The 20000-nt window shown below is 46.4% G+C and overlaps 1 protein-coding gene across 1 annotated transcript in view; it reads right to left on the bottom strand.

Moving 5' to 3' along the window:
* Positions 1-20000, bottom strand: part of LOC135532646 (vascular endothelial growth factor receptor 3-like) — a 60939-nt gene that overhangs the window by 9251 nt on the left and 31688 nt on the right. Inside the window, 12 exon segments of the mRNA XM_064960114.1 lie at positions 1001-1125; positions 2256-2361; positions 3757-3856; positions 3967-4043; positions 4045-4076; positions 4932-5054; positions 12003-12097; positions 12527-12692; positions 13867-14069; positions 14312-14416; positions 15823-15958; positions 16474-16580. Of these exon segments, the coding sequence (XP_064816186.1) occupies positions 1001-1125; positions 2256-2361; positions 3757-3856; positions 3967-4043; positions 4045-4076; positions 4932-5054; positions 12003-12097; positions 12527-12692; positions 13867-14069; positions 14312-14416; positions 15823-15958; positions 16474-16580 (1375 nt within the window).

Raw genomic sequence — 20000 nt, 5'->3', positions numbered from 1 at the left:
TGGTAGTAGTTGTAGTCGTGGTAGTAGTTGTTGTCGTGGTAATAGTTGTTGTCGTGGTAGTAGTTGTTGTCGTGGTAGTAGTTGTTGTCGTGGTAGTAGTTGTTGTCGTGGTAGTAGTTGTTGTCGTGGTAGTAGTTGTAGTCGTGGTAGTAGTTGTAGTCGTGGTAGTAGTTGTAGTCGTGGTAGTAGTTGTAGTCGTGGTAGTACTTGCTGTCGTGGTAGTAGTTGTTGTCGTGGTAGTAGTTGTAGTCGTGGTAGTAGTTGTTGTCGTGGTAGTAGTTGTTGTCGTGGTAGTAGTTGTTGTCGTGGTAGTAGTTGTCGTGGTAGTAGTTGTTGTCGTGGTAGTAGTTGTTGTCGTGGTAGTAGTTGTTGTCGTGGTAGTAGTTGTTGTCGTGGTAGTAGTTATCGTGGTAGTAGTTGTTGTCGTGGTAGTAGTTGTTGTCGTGGTAGTAGTTGTTGTCGTGGTAGTAGTTATCGTCGTGGTAGTAGTTGTTGTCGTGGTAGTAGTTATCGTGGTAGTAGTTGTTGTCGTGGTAGTAGTTGTTGTTGTGGTAGTAGTTGTTGTCGTGGTAGTAGTTGTAGTCGTGGTAGTAGTTGTAGTCGTGGTAGTAGTTGTAGTCGTGGTAGTACTTGCTGTCGTGGTAGTACTTGCTGTCGTGGTAGTAGTTGTTGTCGTGGTAGTAGTTGTAGTCGTGGTAGTAGTTGTCGTGGTAGTAGTTGTTGTCGTGGTAGTAGTTGTAGTCGTGGTAGTACTTGTTGTCGTGGTAGTAGTTGTAGTCTTGGTAGTAGTTGTTGTTGTGGTAGTAGTTGTTGTCGTGGTAGTAGTTGTAGTCGTGGTAGTAGTTGTAGTCGTGGTAGTACTTGTTGTCGTGGTAGTAGTTGTAGTCTTGGTAGTAGTTGTTGTTGTGGTAGTAGTTGTTGTCGTGGTAGTAGTTGTAGTAGTTGTTGTTGTGGTAGTAGTTGTTGTCGTGGTAGTAGTTGTAGTGTAATAGGATTGTACCTGATGGGCAGGCTGTGACAGGCCAGTCTCATCTCCTCCTGTGATGTGGGTCGTGATGAGGCCTGAGAGAAGCTGTCTTCCTCAGAGCTCTGGGACGGATTCAGGGGGATGTAGTCCTTACCATCCTACAGAATATAGTATCAGTCCTTATCATCCAACACAATATAATATCAGTCCTTATCATCCAACAGAATATAATATCAGTCCTTACCATCCTACAGAATATAGTATCAGTCCTTATCATCCAACACAATATAATATCAGTCCTTATCATCCAACAGAATATAATATCAGTCCTTACCATCCTACAGAATATAATATCAGTCCTTATCATCCTACAGAATATAATATCAGTCCTTATCATCCAACAGAATATAATATCAGTCAGTCCTTATCATCCTACAGAATATAATATCAGTCCTTATCATCCTACACAATATAATATCAGTCCTTATCATCCTACAGAATATAGTATCAGTCCTTATCATCCAACACAATATAATATCAGTCCTTATCATCCTACAGAATATAATATCAGTATTTACCATCCTACAGAATATAATATCAGTACTTACCATCCTACAGAATATAGTATCAGTCCTTATCATCCAACAGAATATAATATCAGTCAGTCCTTATCATCCTACACAATATAATATCAGTCCTTATCATCCTACACAATATAATATCAGTCCTTATCATCCTACAGAATATAATATCAGTCCTTATCATCCTACAGAATATAATATCAATCCTTATCATCCTACAGAATATAATATCAGTCCTTATCATCCTACAGAACGGGAAATACCGACATGTAACACACAAATCTTGTTTAAGCAAAAGGCCCGAGGGGGTGTGTTATGTGGCCAATATACCATGGCTAAGGGGTGTTCTTATACACGACACATCTCTGAGCACCTGGACACAGCCCTTAGCCGTGGTATATTGGTCATATACCCCAAACCCCCGAGGTGCCTTATTGCTATTATAAACTGGGTACCACCGTAATTAGAGCAGTAAAATAAATGTTTTGTCATACATACGGTCTGATATACCACGGCTGTCAGCCAATCAGCATTCAGGGCTCGAACCACCCAGTTCATAATGTCTGATATACCACGGCTGTCAGCCAATCAGCATTCAGGGCTCGAACCATTTCTGTATGGGACCCCCCATTCTTCCAGAAATGGCCACTATGACTTCAGTGTTGACAGACCAGACATGACTAGATTGGGTAAAACCTCTGTCTTACTGGGAGGCTGTCGTCCTGGAGGAGGTCTCCCAGGATATCTACCAGGGCTTGGAAGGGAGGTCTCTCTCGGGGCTCGCCCTGCCAGCAGGCCAGCATTATACCATAGCTATTAAGAGAGACACACAGACACATGTTACAGCAAAGAGATGTCCTATAGGCCAGCAGGATCCCATAACTACCAGCAAAGATATCCTACAGGCCAGCAGAGATATCCTACAGGCCAGCAGAGATGTCCTACAGGCCAGCAGAGATGTCCTACAGGCCAGCAGGATCACATAACTACCAGCAAAGATATCCTACAGGCCAGCAGAGATGTCCTACAGGCCAGCAGAGATGTCCTACAGGCCAGCAGAGATGTCCTACAGGCCAGCAGAGATGTCCTACAGGCCAGCAGAGATGTCCTACAGGCCAGCAGAGATATCCTACAGGCCAGCAGAGATATCCTACAGGCCAGAAGGATCCCATAACTACCAGCAGAGATATCCTACAGGCCAGCAGAGATGTCCTACAGGCCAGCAGAGATGTCCTACAGGCCAGCAGAGATGTCCTACAGGCCAGCAGAGATATCCTACAGGCCAGCAGAGATATCCTACAGGCCAGCAGAGATATCCTACAGGCCAGCAGAGATATCCTACAGGCCAGCAGAGATATCCTACAGGCCAGCAGAGATATCCTAAAGGCCAGCAGAGATATCCTACAGGCCAGCAGAGATATCCTAAAGGCCAGCAGGACCCCATAACTACCAGCAGAGGGCAACAGAGACACACAGTATGGCCAAATAGTGTTAAAGTGCACTCCACACAGCCACTATTAGTTCTATCCACTACAGCTCACAGAGACACACAGTATGGCCAAAGAGTGTTAGAGTGCACTCCACACAGCCACTATTAGTTCTATCCACTACAGCGCACAGAGCACACATTAACTTACATTACTAAGCATGTTGTGTGCTTGGGTTTGCATGAAATGTATGCAAGGTAGGTAAGGAGTGAGTGACTCACATATAACTACATATATCTTGTGAATTATTCTAGGATCTGTGTTGACTCACATATAACTACATATATCTTGTGAATTATTCTAGGATCTGTGTTGACTCACATATAACTACATATATCTTGTGAATTATTCTAGGATCTATGTTGACTCACATATAACTACATATATCTTGTGAATTATTCTAGGATCTGTGTTGACTCACATATAACTACATATATCTTGTGAATTATTCTAGGATCTGTGTTGACTCACATATAACTACATATATCTTGTGAATTATTCTAGGATCTGTGTTGACTCACATATAACTACATATATCTTGTGAATTATTCTAGGATCTGTGTTGACTCACATATAACTACATATATCTTGTGAATTATTCTAGGATCTGTGTTGACTCACATATAACTACATATATCTTGTGAATTATTCTAGGATCTGTGTTGACTCACATATAACTACATATATCTTGTGAATTATTCTAGGATCTGTGTTGACTCACATCTCAGGGGAAGCTGTTTCAGGAGCTCTCATCCTGGTTCCATCTTTCAGTCGTTTACAGAAGTCCTCATCGATCTGGACACCTGGGTACGGAGATGCACCTGAGGAGAGGAACACTGGTGTTATCAGAGATAAGGTGTGTCTGTCAGGATGGATGGCTAACCGAGGCAAGAACAGTGTCTCTCACTGCTAAAAGACCTAAATATCTCACCCAGAGAGAAGATCTCCCAGAGTAGAACACCAAAGGACCAGACGTCAGACTGGCTGGTGTAGACCTTGTCAAAGATACTCTGGAGCCATCCACTTCAGTGGCAGACGGGCCTGCAGAGAGAGAGAGAGCGGGGGGAGAGAGGGGGAGAGAGAGAGAGAAGAGAGTGGGGGGGGAGAGAGAGGGGAGGAGGGATGGAGGGAGGGAGGGACAGAGAGAGAGAGAGAGGGAGGGAGAGAGAGGGAGAGAGAGAAAGAGAGAGGGAGAGAGGGAGAGAGAGCGGGGGAGAGAGAGAGGGGAAGAGAGAGAGAGGGAGGGAGGGAGGGAGGGAGGGAGGGTGAGAGAGAGAGAGAGAGAGAGAGAGAGAGGGGAAGAGAGAGGGAGGGAGGGAGGGAGGGAGGGAGAGATAGATGAAGGAGAGAGAGGGACAGAGACGGAGACAGAGAGAGAGATAGAGAATTTATTTTGTGTTAAAGAACCCTTTTGTGTTCTATGTGGAACCGTCTATGGAAAGGGTTCTACATGGAACCCAAAAATGTTCTTTCTACCTGGAAACCAAATAGGTTCTACCAGGAAAAAAATGTTTCTTCAAATGGTTCTCCTATGGGGACAGCCGATGAACCCCTTTAGGTTCTAGATAGCACCTTTTAGGTTCTAGATAGCACCTTTTAGGTTCAAGATAGCACCTTTTAGGTTCAAGATAGCACCTTTTAGGTTCTAGATAGCCTTTTAGGTTCTAGATAGCCTTTTAGGTTCTAGATAGCCTTTTAGGTTCTACGACTCTAGTGGATGACAACCTAGACATACTGATTCTCTGGTGACAGAGATTTGAACGGTTGTAAAGCTCCTCTGGTAACAGACACTAGAATTACCTGAGTTTAGAATTGGCCCTGATGTAACTACCCCGAGTTTGCCGTTGGCCCTGATGTAACTACCCCGAGTTTTTCCCCCTGAGGTGTGTCTCTTACGTTGCCTTTCCTGACGTAGTCGGGGTCTTTGTAGATGTCTCTAGCCAGGCCGAAGTCACAGATCTTCACCACGTTGTTCTCTGACAGCAGGATGTTCCTCGCTGCAAGGTCCCTGTGGATACACTGCCGAAACACACACGCACACACACACACACACACACACACGCACACACACGCACACACACACACACACACGCACACACGCACACACGCGCGCACGCACACACGCGCACGCACGCACACGCGCACACACGCACACGCGCACACACACGCGCACGCACGCGCACGCACGCACACACACACACACACACACGCACACACACGCGCACGCACGCACACACACACACACACACAGATGTAACTTCTCCAACATACTGAGCTCCTTACTACCTGAGATACAGTGGGAGGGAGGAGCTTTACTATCACATCACAGGGGAGGGAGGAGCTTTAATATCACATCACAGGGGAGGGAGGAGCTTTACTATCACGACATAGTGGAGGGAGGAGCTTTACTATCACATCAAAGGGGAGGGAGGAGCTTTACTATCACATCACAGGGGAGGGAGGAGCTTTACTATCACATCACAGGGGAGGGAGGAGCTTTACTATCACATCACAGGGGAGGGAGGAGCTTTACTATCACATCACAGGGGAGGGAGGAGCTTTACTATCACATCACAGGGGAGGGAGGAGCTTTACTATCACGACATAGTGGAGGGAGGAGCTTTACTATCACATCACAGGGGAGGGAGGAGCTTTACTATCACGACATAGTGGAGGGAGGAGCTTTACTATCACATCACAGGGGAGGGAGGAGCTTTACTATCACGACATAGTGGAGGGAGGAGCTTTACTATCACATCACAGGGGAGGGAGGAGCTTTACTATCACGACATAATGGGATGGATGATCTTTGATGTCATGACATAGTGGGATGGAGGATCTTTGATGTCATGACATAGTGAAGGGAGGAGCTTTACTGTCATGACATAGTGGACGGAGGAGCTTTACTATGACAACATAGTGGGAGGGAGGAGCTTTACTGTCACAACACAGGGGAGGAAGGAGCTTTAATGTCATGACATAGTGGAGGGAGGAGCTTTACTATCACAACATAGTGGGAGGGAGGAGCTTCACTGTCACAATGTAGTGGGAGGGCGGAGCTTTACTATCAAAACGTAGTGGGAGGGAGGAGCTTCACTGTCACAACACAGGGGAGGGAGGAGCTTTACTACCACATCACAGTGGAGGGAGGAGCTGCCATCTCTAGATGTGTGCCTACATCTCATTGTGGTTCCATTTTCGTCTCTGGTCATGACACGCCCCTGGGCTGGATCCCAGATTTAGGCTCTTCATGGGTTCTCTGTTGAGCATGTGTCGCGGACTGCAACAGAGACTATTTCTGTTTATTGCTATTAGATTATTAAGGAGTTTGTAGTCGACAACCCATCAAGAGTGTGACAGAGACTTCCTTATTTTTCCTATCAAGCGTGAACCATGTTTTATAACAAAGCTGCTTATCTATTTACCTCCATTTCTACCAGTTAGTAGTGCAGTAAACTACAGCAGATTATCCATTATATTGTGATGTCACAGGCAGTAAACTACAGCAGATTATCCATTATATTGTGATGTCACAGGCAGTAAACTACAGCAGATTATGAATTATATTGTGATGTCACAGGTAGTAAACTACACAAGATTTTCCATTATATTGTGATGTCACAGGCAGTAAACTACAGCAGATTATCCATTATATTGTGATGTCACAGGCAGTAAACTACAGCAGATTATCCATTATATTGTGATGTCACAGGCAGTAAACTACAGCAGATTATCCATTATATTGTGATGTCACAGGCAGTAAACTTCACCAGATTATCCATTATATTGTGATGTCACAGGCAGGAAACTACAGCAGATTATGAATTATATTGTGATGTCACAGGTAGTAAACTACACAAGATTTTCCATTATATTGTGATGACACAGGCAGTAAACTACAGCAGATTATCCATTATATTGTGATGTCACAGGCAGTAAACTACAGCAGATTATCCATTATATTGTGATGTCACAGGCAGTAAACTACAGCAGATTATCCATTATATTGTGATGTCACAGGCAGTAAACTACAGCAGATTATCCATTATATTGTGATGTCACAGGCAGTAAACTACAAAAGATTATCCATACAACGTTAGTCCTCTTTTACATAGATTTTAGTCTTCCTTCATACAGAGGTCCTAGCCCTCTTTTAAACACTATAGGACGGTACGTTTGAAGTGGTTAAAAGAAAACACAAGCCCTGCTCCGAGCACAAGGCCTCCCTGCCCTGCTCCGAGCACAAGGCCTCCCTGCCCTGCTCCGAGCACAAGGCCTCCCTGCCCTGCTCCGAGCACAAGGCCTCCCTGCCCTGCTCCGAGCACAAGGCCTCCCTGCCCTGCTCCGAGCACAAGGCCTCCCTGCCCTGCTCTGAGCGCCAAAGCAGCTGTTAAACCGGAACGCCTGGCCACTTTAAGGCGAGTGGACGGGGTGAGTACTGAAAGCAGAATGAGTCAATCAAGCCCTTTTTAATAGGGGAATGTCCTTAGGTGGAGGTTATTGCAGGGGGAATCGCTGTGCCTTGTCTTCTAGACTCTGGGTACCAGGTGACCATGTTTAGTGAATCCTTTTTTCAAGGACAATTCAAACACTGGCAGCCTGGGCGGAAAGAAGGATTAGAATGGCTAGCCGTAAAAGCTGCTAATGGACTTCAATTCCCTTATGTTGGGTATGAAGTGCTGGATTTCCTATGTAATATTGGCCCAGCAACAGCCCGACTCACTGGTCAGATGGACTACTGTGGTGGAGAGACTCCTGGTCAGATGGACTACTGTGGTGGAGAGACTCCTGGTCAGATGGACTACTGTGTTGTAGAGACTCCTGGTCAGATGGACTACTGTGTTGTAGAGACTCCTGGTCAGATGGACTACTGTGTTGGAGAGACTCCTGGTCAGATGGACTACTGTGTTGTAGAGACTCCTGGTCAGATGGACTACTGTGGTGGAGAGACTCCTGGTCAGATGGACTACTGTGTTGTAGAGACTCCTGGTCAGATGGACTACTGTGTTGTAGAGACTCCTGGTCAGATGGACTACTGTGGTGGAGAGCCTGGATACAGAGACTGAGTTGAGTGGGAGGTACACATGCTGTAGCCTGGGTGCACAACAGATTCCAGTAGGTCTACAACCCCCAACCTTACACCAAATTCCACAATGGTGCCCCTAAGCAAAAGTAGAATGTCAAGTTGATAACCAACAAATAGTCACCACAGGTTGTTTTGCAGGAACTGTCGGAGGACGTGCTCGAGCACTGCGAGAAACGTTGAAGGATGGGAAAGCTCAGAGAAGAACTCAGAGGCTCTTGGAAACATTCCGCACTGTGAAGGACTTGCCCCAGCGACAAGCCAAAGTGGACCAATTTGTACAGAATTGGCATTGCGTTTTCTTCCAGCATGACGAGGACTTTGCACACACCGATGCAGTTAGATACAACATCCCTACTGGAACTGTGCCACCGTGTGGAGAAAGGGAAACTTAGCCCCATACCTCCAAGCTTTTACCAAGAACTCAGGTCCTCAGGTCCACCATACAGGAAGTCTTCCGACTTGCTTGGAAAGACAGGATCGAAGAGCCCTTACTGCTGCTCGATCATCCTTTTTTCCATCTTAATTGAGGAAAATAAGAACAATCCAACTTGTATTTTTTATACTGTTGCACAGCTAATTAACTAACTAACTAAAAAGAATGGATGGCTTTCACCTCAGCAGTGATAAATTCATCAACTTCTTTCACGAAAAGATCATGATCATTAGAAAGCAAATTATGGACTCCTCTTTAAATCTACGTATTTCTCCAAAGCTCAGTTGTCCTGAGTCAGCACAACACTGCCAGGACCTTGGATCAAGGAAGACACTCAAATTGTTTAGTCCTATATCTCTTGACACATTCATGAAAATAAAAATGGCCTCTAAACCTTCAAGCTGCATACTGTAGCCTATTCCAACTAAACTACTGAACGAGCTGCTTCCTGTGCTTGGCCCTCCTATGTTGAACATAATAAACGTCTCTCTATCCACCGGATGTGTACCAAACTCACTAAAAGTGGCAGTCATAAAGCCTCTCTTGAAAAAGCCAAACCTTGACCCAGGAAATAGAAAAAACTATCGGCCTATATCGAATCTTCCATTCCTCTAAATATTTTTTGAAAAGGCTGTTGCACAGAAACTCACTGCCTTCCTGAAGACAAACAATGTATTCAAAACTCTTCCGTCTGGTTTTAGACCCCATCATAGCACTGAGACTGCACTTGTGAAGGTGGTAAATGACCTTTTTAATGGCGTCAGACCGAGGCTCTGCATCTGTCCTCGTGCTCCTAGACCTTAGTGCTGCTTTTGATACCATTGATCACCACATTCTTTTGGAGAGATTGGAAACCCAAATTGGTCTACACGGACAAGTTCTGACCTGGTTTAGATCTTATCTGTGGGAAAGATATCAGTTTGTCTCTGTGAATGGTTTGTCCTCTTGACAAATCAACTGTAAATGTCGGTGTTCCTCAAGGCCCTGTTTTAGAACCACTATTGTTTTCACTATGTATTTTACCTCTTGGTGATGTCATTCGGAAACATATTGTTAACTTTCATTGCTATGCGGACGATCTCAATGATCTCAATGAAACACGGTGAAGCCCCAAGTGGATGGCAGCAAATGTTTTACTTTTAAACTCAAACAAAACAGAGATGCTTGTTCTAGGCCCCAAGAACCAAAGAGATCTGCTGTTGAATCGTGATGGTTGATGGTTGTTCAGTCGTCTCAAATAGAACTGTGCAAGGACCTCGGCGTTACTCTGGACCCTGATCTCTCTTTTGAAGAACAAATCAAGACTGTTTCAAGGACAGCTTTTTTCCATCTTCGTAACATTACAAAAATCGGAAACTTTCTGTCCAAAAATGATGCAGAAGAGTTAATCCATGCTTTTGTTACTTCTAGGTTAGACTACTGCAATGCTCTACTTTCAGGCTACCCGGATAAAGCACTAAGTGCATTTTAGTTAGCGCTAAACATGGCTACTAAAATCTTGACTAGAACCCAAAACATTTGATCATATTACTCAAGTACTAGCCTCCCTACACTGGCTTCCTGTTAAGGCAAGGGCTGATTTCAAGGTTTTACTGCTAACCTACAAAGCATTACATGGGCTTGCTCCTACCTATCGTACCGATCTGGTCCTGCCGTACATACCTACACGTACGCTACGGTCACAAGACGCAGGCCTCCTTACTGTCCCTAGAATTTAAGCAAACAGCTGGAGGCTGGGATTCTATAAAGCTCAATTTTTATGGAATGGTCTGCCGATCCATGTGATAGATGCAGACCTTGAACTCTTTACTGAAGAGCTCTTCAGTAGGTCCTACGATTGAGTGAAGTCTGGCCCAGGGGTGCGAAGGTGAACAGCAAGCCACTGGAGCAACGAACCACCCTTGCTGTCTCCGCCTGGCCGGTTCCCCTCTCTCCACTGGGATTCTCTGCCTCTAACCCTATTATGGGGGCTGAGTCACTGGCTTACTGGTGCTCTTCCATGCCATCCCTAGGAGGGGTACGTCACTTGAGTGGGTTGAGTCACTGACGTGATCTTCCTGTCCGGGTTGGCGCACCCCTAGGGTTTGTGCCGTGGGGGATATCTTTGTGGGCTTGAAGATATCCCTCTAGTGGTGTGGGGGCTGTGCTTTTGGCAAAGTGGGTGGGGTTATATCCTGCCTGGTTGGCCCTGTCCAGGGGTATTATCGGATGGGGCCACAGTGTCTCCTGACCCCTCCTGTCTTAGCCTCCAGTCTTTATGCTACAGTAGTTTATGTGTCGGGGGTCTAGGGTCAGTCTGTTATATCTGGAGTATTTCTCCTGTCTTATCTGGTGTCCTGTGTGAATTTAAGTATGCTCTCTCTAATTCTCTCACTCGCTCTCTCTCTCTCTCTTTCTCTCTCTCTTCTCTCGGAGGACCTGAGCCCTAGGACCATGCCTCATGACTACCTGGCCTGATGACTCCTTGCTGTTCCCAGTCCACCTGGTCATGCTGCTGCTCCAGTTTCAACTGTTCTGCCTGCGGCTATGGAACCCTGACCTGTTCACCGGATGTGCTACCTTGTCCCGGACCTACTGTTTTTGAATCTCTCTCTCTCTATGAAAAGACACCTGACATTTACTCCTGAGGTGCTGACCTGTTGCACCCTCGACAACCACTGTGATTATTATTATTTGACCATGCTGGTCATCTATGAACATTTGAACATCTTGGCCATGTTCTGTTATAATCTCCACCCGGCACAGCCAGAAGAGGACTGGCCACCCCTCAGAGCCTGGTTCCTCTCTAGGTTTCTTTCTAGGTTCCTGCCTTTCTAGGGAGTTTTTCCTAGCCACCATGCTTCTACACCTGCATTGTTTGCCGTTTGGGGGTTTTAGGCTGGGTTTCTGTACAGCTCTTTGTGACAGTGACTGATATAAAAAGGGCTTTATAAATATATTCGATACCCTATGCTAGCAAAAGGGGTAGTGAGAGAAACCAGTAGCAGCACCTACTGAAAAAAGAAGTCTCAGTCGTACTGCGTAACGTGTTTTTTAGGCTTTAATCTGTGTCTGGGAAACAAGCCCAGGATGTGGTATTATTGGATAATCTATTTGCATTACACCTCCTCCTCTTCTTCCTCCTCCTCCCCCTCCTCTTCCTCACACCCCCTGTCAGACTGGTCTCTTGAATCTCTGTGGTTTCTAGGGAGATCAATATGGTGTAGTGCACTACTTTAGTCCAGAGCCTTATACCACACCATGTGTGGTTCTGGGAAAATGGCCCAGTACAGTATGTATTATTATATATTATACAGCTTGTTCTCTATAATCTGTGTGTGGTTTCTGGGACGATGGGTTTTTAGGGAGAAATCTTTTGAGGCGATGGGTTTTTAGGATTAAATCTTCTGGGGTGATGGGTTTTTAGGGTGATTTAAAAAAAATGGGTGTGCGGTTGCTGGTGAGATACCATTCGCGAGGCCAGGAACTCCATTCCTCTGGCCACCTGGAAACTATAGCAGATCAGATCTTCTATAGTGAGAGGAGTCTTCCACAGGTCCTCCACTGGAGAGAGAGAGGGAGGGAGGGAGAGGGAGAGGAGGGAGAGGGAGAGAGAGAGAGAGAGAGAGAGAGAGAGAGAGAGAGAGAGAGAGAGAGAGAGAGAGAGAGAGAGAGAGAGAGAGAGAGAGAGAGAGAGAGAGAGAGAGAGAGAGAGAGAGAGAGGGAGGGAGGGGGAGGGAGGGAGGGAGGGAGGGAGGGAGGGAGGGAGGGAGGGAGGGAGGGAGGGAGGGAGGGAGGGAGGGAGGGAGGAGGATTTAACTCAGGTATAACTTGTTTTGATTCTACATTCTTGAGGCTCAGATGGAGCTCTTCAGTCTAAAGGTCAAGACTGACCTTTCAGCACTTAAAATCCCAAATCCCATTGACATTAATGCATTATTTATGTCAGTCTGAAGTTAGGATTTGGCCAATACTGCAATTCACACTACTCACTCTTTTCCACAGCAGGAGATGGGCTCTTCTGATTGGACTTGCTGGATGACTGACTCTGGGGGCTGCCAATAGAGGAGGAGGATGTGGGTGGGAGGCGGGCTCTCTGCTCCACTTGTCCCGCCTCTATCATGCGTCTCACCTGGCTCTGAGTCTTAGGGGAGCGGTCCTGAGGAACACACAGGTACATCATGTAGGTTACCATCTACACATTGGCCAGGATTTAATCAGTAACTTTGCTCTATTTAAATGTAATTTCCGATTTAGACTGACGACGTAGAAAGACATTGATGTGCCTTTAAAAACATGCAATGCGGACAAAGCGCGATTGGATTGAGACCCGGGGACTCTATTCCAACAGCCATCGTGTTATAAGAAGAGAGCCTGTGTTATAATGGACCCTCCAGCTCTGCAACAGAACAGTCCCCAACACCCACCATCACTTTCCATGATTGATTTCAGTTGGTTTTCTCAATAGAACAAAACATTCTATAAATACTGTATGTTATTAATCCTAGTGTCACCCTGATAAAACAGTTATATTATGTCAATCATATATATTATATATATATATATATCAAAGGCCTGATCCTGAACAAGCCCCGAAATACTGTATGTTACAGCCCAATACCCAGAAAACCTTTTACTAAACACACCACCAGTCAGTAACTAACTAAATGCCTCTGAAAACTAAAGACTGGAGTCTAGTCTTGGACTGAGAATCACTATCCATGGTGAATCTCCATGGAGCATGATTTCTTTTTTACAACAGAACTTGGCTTAATCTGTATCCGGAAACAAACATCAGAGTTTCACAAAGTTTACCCTGTAAGGTGTGGAGATCTCCCTTTTGGCTCTCAGGTATTTGGACAGGTTAGGGGTTAGCATTAGGTCTTACCCTGTAAGGTAGGAAGAACTCCCTCTTGGCTCTCAGGTAGTTGGACAGGTTAGGGGTTAGCATTAGCTCTTACCCTGTAAGGTAGGAAGAACTCCCTCTTGGCTCTCAGGTAGTTGGACAGGTTAGGGGTTAGCATTAGGTCTTACCCTGTAAGGTAGGAAGAACTCTCTCTTGGCTCTCAGGTATTTGGACAGGTTAGGGGTTAGGGTTAGGTCTTACCCTGTAAGGTAGGAAGAACTCTCTCTTGGCTCTCAGGTAGTTGGACAGGTTAGGGGTTAGGGGTTAGGGTTAGGTCTTACCCTGTAAGGTAGGAAGAACTCTCTCTTGGCTCTCAGGTAGTTGGACAGGTTAGGGGTTAGCATTAGGTCTTACCCTGTAAGGTAGGAAGAACTCTCTCTTGGCTCTCAGGTATTTGGACAGGTTAGGGGTTAGCATTAGGTCTTACCCTGTAAGGTAGGAAGAACTCTCTCTTGGCTCTCAGGTAGTTGGACAGGTTCCCATACTTGCAGTACTCCACCACCACCATGAGGGGGGCGCTGGGCTTGGTGCATGCCCCCAGGAGGTTGACCACGTTCAGATGGTTCCCAATGTGGATCAGGATCTTCAGCTCTGACATCAGAGCCTTGTGGTCACTGGCACACGCTCCCTCTGGAACAGAAGACAGGGAGAGACGAGGTCAGGACACGCACACGCACGCACGCAGGCAGGCAGGCACACACACAGGCAGGCACACACACATGCATGCAGACAGGCACACACACACACGCGCACACATGCATGCAGACAGGCACACACACACACACACACACACACACACACACACACACACACACACACACACACACACACACACACACACACACACACACACACACACACACACCACTCACCTTTCAACATCTTCACCGCCACAGTGTCCAGGCTGCTCTTCTTGCTGATTCCAAAGATGGAGGCCTCGATGACCTTCCCAAACGCTCCATGACCCAACACCTTCCCTGAGAGAGGGAGGAAGAGAGAGAGACAGAGAGGGAGGAAGAGAGAGGGACAGAGAGGGAGAGAGGGACAGAGACAGAGAGGGAGGAAGAGAGAGAGACAGAGAGGGAGAGAGACAGGGAGAGAGAGAGAGAGAGACAGAGAGGGAGAGAGACAGAGAGAGAGAGAGAGAGAGAGAGAGAGAGAGGGAGAGAGAGAGAGAGAGAGAGAGAGAGAGAGAGAGAGAGGAGAGAGAGAGAGAGAGAGAGAGAGAGAGAGAGGGAGGAAGAGAGAGAGACAGAGAGGGAGGAAGAGAGAGAGACAGAGAGGGAGGAAGAGAGAGAGACAGAGAGAGGGAGAGAGAGACAGAGAGAGAGACAGAGGGAGAGGGAGGTAGCAATAGAGAGAGGGAGAGAGAGATGAGAGAGAGAGAGAGAGAGAGGGGGAGAGAGAGAGAGAGGAGAGGAGAATTAGAGAAACCAGATGTGTTTCTACTTCTAAAAGTAAAGACGTTTTGATTTATCTGCTGGTCTGGTTCACTGATCCTAATGTCCCTCCAGACTGCAACATCTGCTCTCTCTGCAGAGTAATTATCTCTGCAGAGTAACTTCACCCCTACCTACATGTACAAATGACCTCGACTAACCTGTACCCTGCACACTGTACCAGTACCAGCTTTATATAGCCTCGTTATTGTTGTTACTTTAACTGCATTGTTGGTTAAGGGCTTGTAAGTAATCATTTCACTTTATTAAGGTCTACCTACACCTGTTGTATTCAACGCATGTGACGAATACAATTTGATTTGATTTAATGTAAATGTATGAATCAAAAAGTTAGAATGCAACAATAATTCCAATGTCCAAAGGGTTTTGCCATCCATCACCCTGGACGGGACCCAGACACTACCCCTTGGGACTGTGTGTGTGTTACAGAGCACTGAACAGAGAGTGAACCAGTATCAAACACCATCATCATTACCACTGACCCAAACCCTCATCATCATCAGTAGCAGTCTGGGCTCCAGACCCATTCAACGGGAACAGAGGAAACCAGAATGTAACATTCATTAGTTTGGTTCATTATTTTTGCTAACTCACTCACTCATTCTTCAGTTTGTTTATTCTTTCATTCCTCCATATGCTCCCTCCCTCCCTCCCTCCCTCCATCTATCTATCTATCTATCTATCTATCCCTCGCTCCCTGCTGGGGTGGCAGGTACCCTAGTGGTTAGAGCGTTGGGCCAGTAACCGAAAGGTTGCTGGATTGAATCCCCGAGTTGACAAAGTAAAAATGTGTCATTCCGCCCCTGAGCAAGTTCCCTGGGCGCTGAAGCCATGGAAGTCAATTAAGGCAGCCCCCCCCACCTCTCTGATTCAAAGGGGGTGGGGTAAAAATATCCCCCTTTATCCATCCCTCCTCTTCTTACCTAGTCGTAGTTTGTCCACAGATATCTCCCACTGGGAGGAGTCGTACGAGAGGTATTCAAACTGCTCATCCAGGGGTACCTCCCCTGGGTCCATTATGATGGACAGATAGCCTGTCTTTATGTCTGCCGGGTTCACCTGGAGAGAGAGAGAGAAGAGGCTCAGTGAAACATGGCCACATTGATGTTGAACATCTCTGTTAGCCATACATGTTGAACCAAACATCTCTATTAGCCATACGTGTTGAACCAAACATCTCTGTTAGCCATACATGTTGAACCAAACATCTCTGTTAGCCATACGTGTTGAACCAAACATCTCTGTTAGCCATACATGTTGAACCAAACATCTCTGTTAGCCATACATGTTGAACCAAACATCTCTGTTAGCCATACGTGTTGAACCAAACATCTCTATTAGCCATACATGTTGAACCAAACATCTCTGTTAGATGGTAGACATACTGACTTTGATATTTCACAGAGAGACTTGGGGTATTTGCACCTTGCCTCCTTTCCCCATGTGACTAAAGTGCTGAGGGGGATGTTACAGAGGTGAGGTCAGAGTTCACAGTCACTCTGATTGGAGGAGATCCATGATCTCTTAGAACAGAGAGAGCCTATTGGGAGTTCACAGGATGTGTGTGTTCTGACCCGTTTGACGTTGTAGAAGATGAGGATGAGTAGAGCCCAGAAGAACACAGCGAAGACGCCTGTCCCAATCAGAATCACGATCTCCACGTTAGCCCTGTCACTGGAACCTGGTGAGATAAACAACAACAACATTAGCCCTGTCACTAGAACCTGGTGAGATAAACAACAACAACATTAGCCCTGTCACTGGAACCTGGGATAAACAACAACAACATTAGCCCTCTCACTGGAACCTGGTGAGATAAACAACAACAACATCACTGGAACCTGGGATAAACCCAACATTAGCCCTCACTGGAACCTGGTGAGATAAACAACAACAACATTAGCCCTGTCACTGGAACCTGGTGAGATAAACAACAACATTAGCCCTGTCACTGGAACCTGGTGAGATAAACAACAACAACATTAGCCCTCTCACTGGAACCTGGTGAGATAAACAACAACAACATTAGCCCTGTCACTGGAACCTGGTGAGATAAACAACAACAACATTAGCCCTGTCACTGGAACCTGGGATAAACAACAACAACATTAGCCCTGTCACTGGAACCTGGTGAGATAAACAACAACAACGTTAGCCCTGTCATTGGAACCTTGGATAAACAACAACAACATTAGCCCTGTCAATGGAACCTGGTGAGATAAACAACAACAACATTAGCCCTGTCACTGGAACCTAGTGAGATAAACAACAACAACATCAGCCCTGTCACTGGAACCTGGTGAGATAAACAACAACAACATTAGCCCTGTCACTGGAACCTTGGATAAACAACAACAACATTAGCCCTGTCAATGGAACCTGGTGAGATAAACAACAACAACATTAGCCCTGTCACTGGAACCTAGTGAGATAAACAACAACAACATCAGCCCTGTCACTGGAACCTGGTGAGATAAACAACAACAACATTAGCCCTGTCACTGGAACCTTGGATAAACAACAACAACATTAGCCCTGTCACTGGAACCTGGTGAGATAAACAACAACAACATTAGCCATGTCACTGGAACCTGGTGAGATAAACAACAACAACGTTAGCCCTGTCACTAGAACCTGGTGAGATAAACAACAACAACATTAGCCCTGTCACTGGAACCTGGGATAAACAACAACAACATTAGCCCTGTCACTAGAACCTGGTGAGATAAACAAGAACAACATTAGCCCTGTCACTGGAACCTGGGATAAACAACAACAACATTAGCCCTGTCACTGGAACCTGGTGAGATAAACAACAACAACATTAGCCCTGTCACTGGAACCTCGTGAGATAAACAACAACAACATTAGCCCTGTCACTGGAACCTGGTGAGATAAACAACAACAACATTAGCCCTGTCACTGGAACCTGGTGAGATAAACAACAACAACATTAGCCCTGTCACTGGAACCTGGGATAAACAAAAACATTAGCCCTGTCACTGGAACCTAGTGAGATAAACAACAACAACATTAGCCCTGTCACTAGAACCTGGTGAGATAAACAACAACAACATTAGCCCTGTCACTGGAACCTTGGATAAACAACAACAACATTAGCCCTGTCACTGGAACCTGGTGAGATAAACAACAACAACATTAGCCCTGTCACTGGAACCTGGTGAGATAAACAACAACAACATTAGCCCTGTCACTGGAACCTGGTGAGATAAACAACAACAACATTAGCCCTGTCACTGGAACCTGGGATAAACAACAACAACATTAGCCCTGTCACTGGAACCTGGTGAGATAAACAACAACAACATTAGCCATGTCACTGGAACCTGGTGAGATAAACAACAACAACATTAGCCCTGTCACTGGAACCTGGTGAGATAAACAACAACAACATTAGCCCTGTCACTGGAACCTGGTGAGATAAACAACAACAACATCAGCCCTCTCACTGGAACCTGGTGAGATAAACAACAACAACATTAGCCCTGTCACTGGAACCTGGTGAGATAAATGTAACCTGGAGGGATGAATGGAACCTGGAGGGATGAATGGAACCTGGAGGGATGAAATGAACCTGGAGGGATGAATGGAACCTGGAGGGATGAATGGAACCTGGAGGGATGAATGAAACCTGGAGGGATGAATGGAACCTGGAGGGATGAATGAAACCTGGAGGGATGAATGGAACCTGGAGGGATGAATGAAACCTGGAGGGATGAATGGAACCTGGAGGGATGAATGGAACCTGGAGGGATGAATGGAACCTGGAGGGATGAATGGAACCTGGAGGGATGAATAGAACCTGGAGGGATGAATGGAACCTGGAGGGATGAATGGAACCTGGAGGGATGAAATGAACCTGGAGGGATGAATGGAACCTGGAGGGATGAATGGAACCTGGAGGGATGAAATGAACCTGGAGGGATGAATGGAACCTGGAGGGATGAATGGAACATGGAGGGATGAATGGAACCTGGAGGGATGATTAGAACCTGGAGGGATGAATGGAACCTGGAGGGATGAATGGAACCTGGAGGGATGAATGGAACCTGGAGGGATGAATAGAACCTGGAGGGATGAATGGAACCTGGAGGGATGAGTTCTCAGAGGGGATGCTATAACCAGTTAAATATCAATTTAGTTCATTATTTATCATCAGCTAACCCACTGAATAATAACCTGAATCATGTATCACCAGCTAGCCGGCAGGTAGCCTAGTGGTTAGAGTGTAGAGGTGGCAGGTAGCCTAGTGGTTAGAGTGTAGAGGTGGCAGGTAGCCTAGTGGTTAGAGCGTAGAGGTGGCAGGAAGCCTAGTGATGACAGTGTAGAGGTGGCAGGTAGCCTAGTGGTTAGAGCGTAGAGGTGGCAGGTAGCCTAGTGGTTAGAGCGTAGAGGTGGCAGGTAGCCTAGTGGTTAGAGTGTAGAGGGGGCAGGGTAGCCTAGTGGTTAGAGTGTAGAGGCGGCAGGTAGCCTAGTGGTTAGAGTGTAGAGGGGGCAGGTAGCCTAGTGGTTAGAGTGTAGAGGTGGCAGGTAGCCTAGTGGTTAGGGCGTAGAGGTGGCAGGTAGCCTAGTGGTTAGAGTGTAGAGGGGCAGGGTAGCCTAGTGGTTAGAGTGTAGGCGGCAGGTAGCCTAGTGGTTAGAGTGTAGAGGGGCAGGTAGCCTAGTGGTTAGAGTGTAGAGGTGGCAGGTAGCCTAGTGGTTAGAGCGTAGAGGTGGCAGGTAGCCTAGTGGTTAGAGTGTAGAGGTGGCAGGTAGCCTAGTGGTTAGAGCGTAGAGGTGGCAGGTAGCCTAGTGGTTAGAGTGTAGAGGTGGCAGGTAGCCTAGTGGTTAGAGTGTAGATGTGGCAGGTAGCCTAGTGATTAGAGTGTAGAGATGGCAGGTAGCCTAGTGGTTAGAGTGTAGAGGTGGCAGGTAGCCTAGTGGTTAGAGCGTAGAGGTGGCAGGTAGCCTAGTGGTTAGAGCGTAGAGGCGGCAGGTAGCCTAGTGGTTAGATCGTAGAGGTGGCAGGTAGCCTAGTGGTTAGAGTGTAGAGGTGGCAGGTAGCCTAGTGGTCAGAGCGTAGAGGTGGCAGGTAGCCTAG

This window comes from Oncorhynchus masou, unplaced genomic scaffold (genome assembly GCF_036934945.1).
Source record: "Oncorhynchus masou masou isolate Uvic2021 unplaced genomic scaffold, UVic_Omas_1.1 unplaced_scaffold_1965, whole genome shotgun sequence".
Classification (NCBI taxonomy): Eukaryota; Metazoa; Chordata; class Actinopteri; order Salmoniformes; family Salmonidae; genus Oncorhynchus; species Oncorhynchus masou.
The sequence above is the reverse complement of the archived record's forward strand: the minus strand, read 5'-3'. Positions and strand labels throughout refer to the sequence as shown.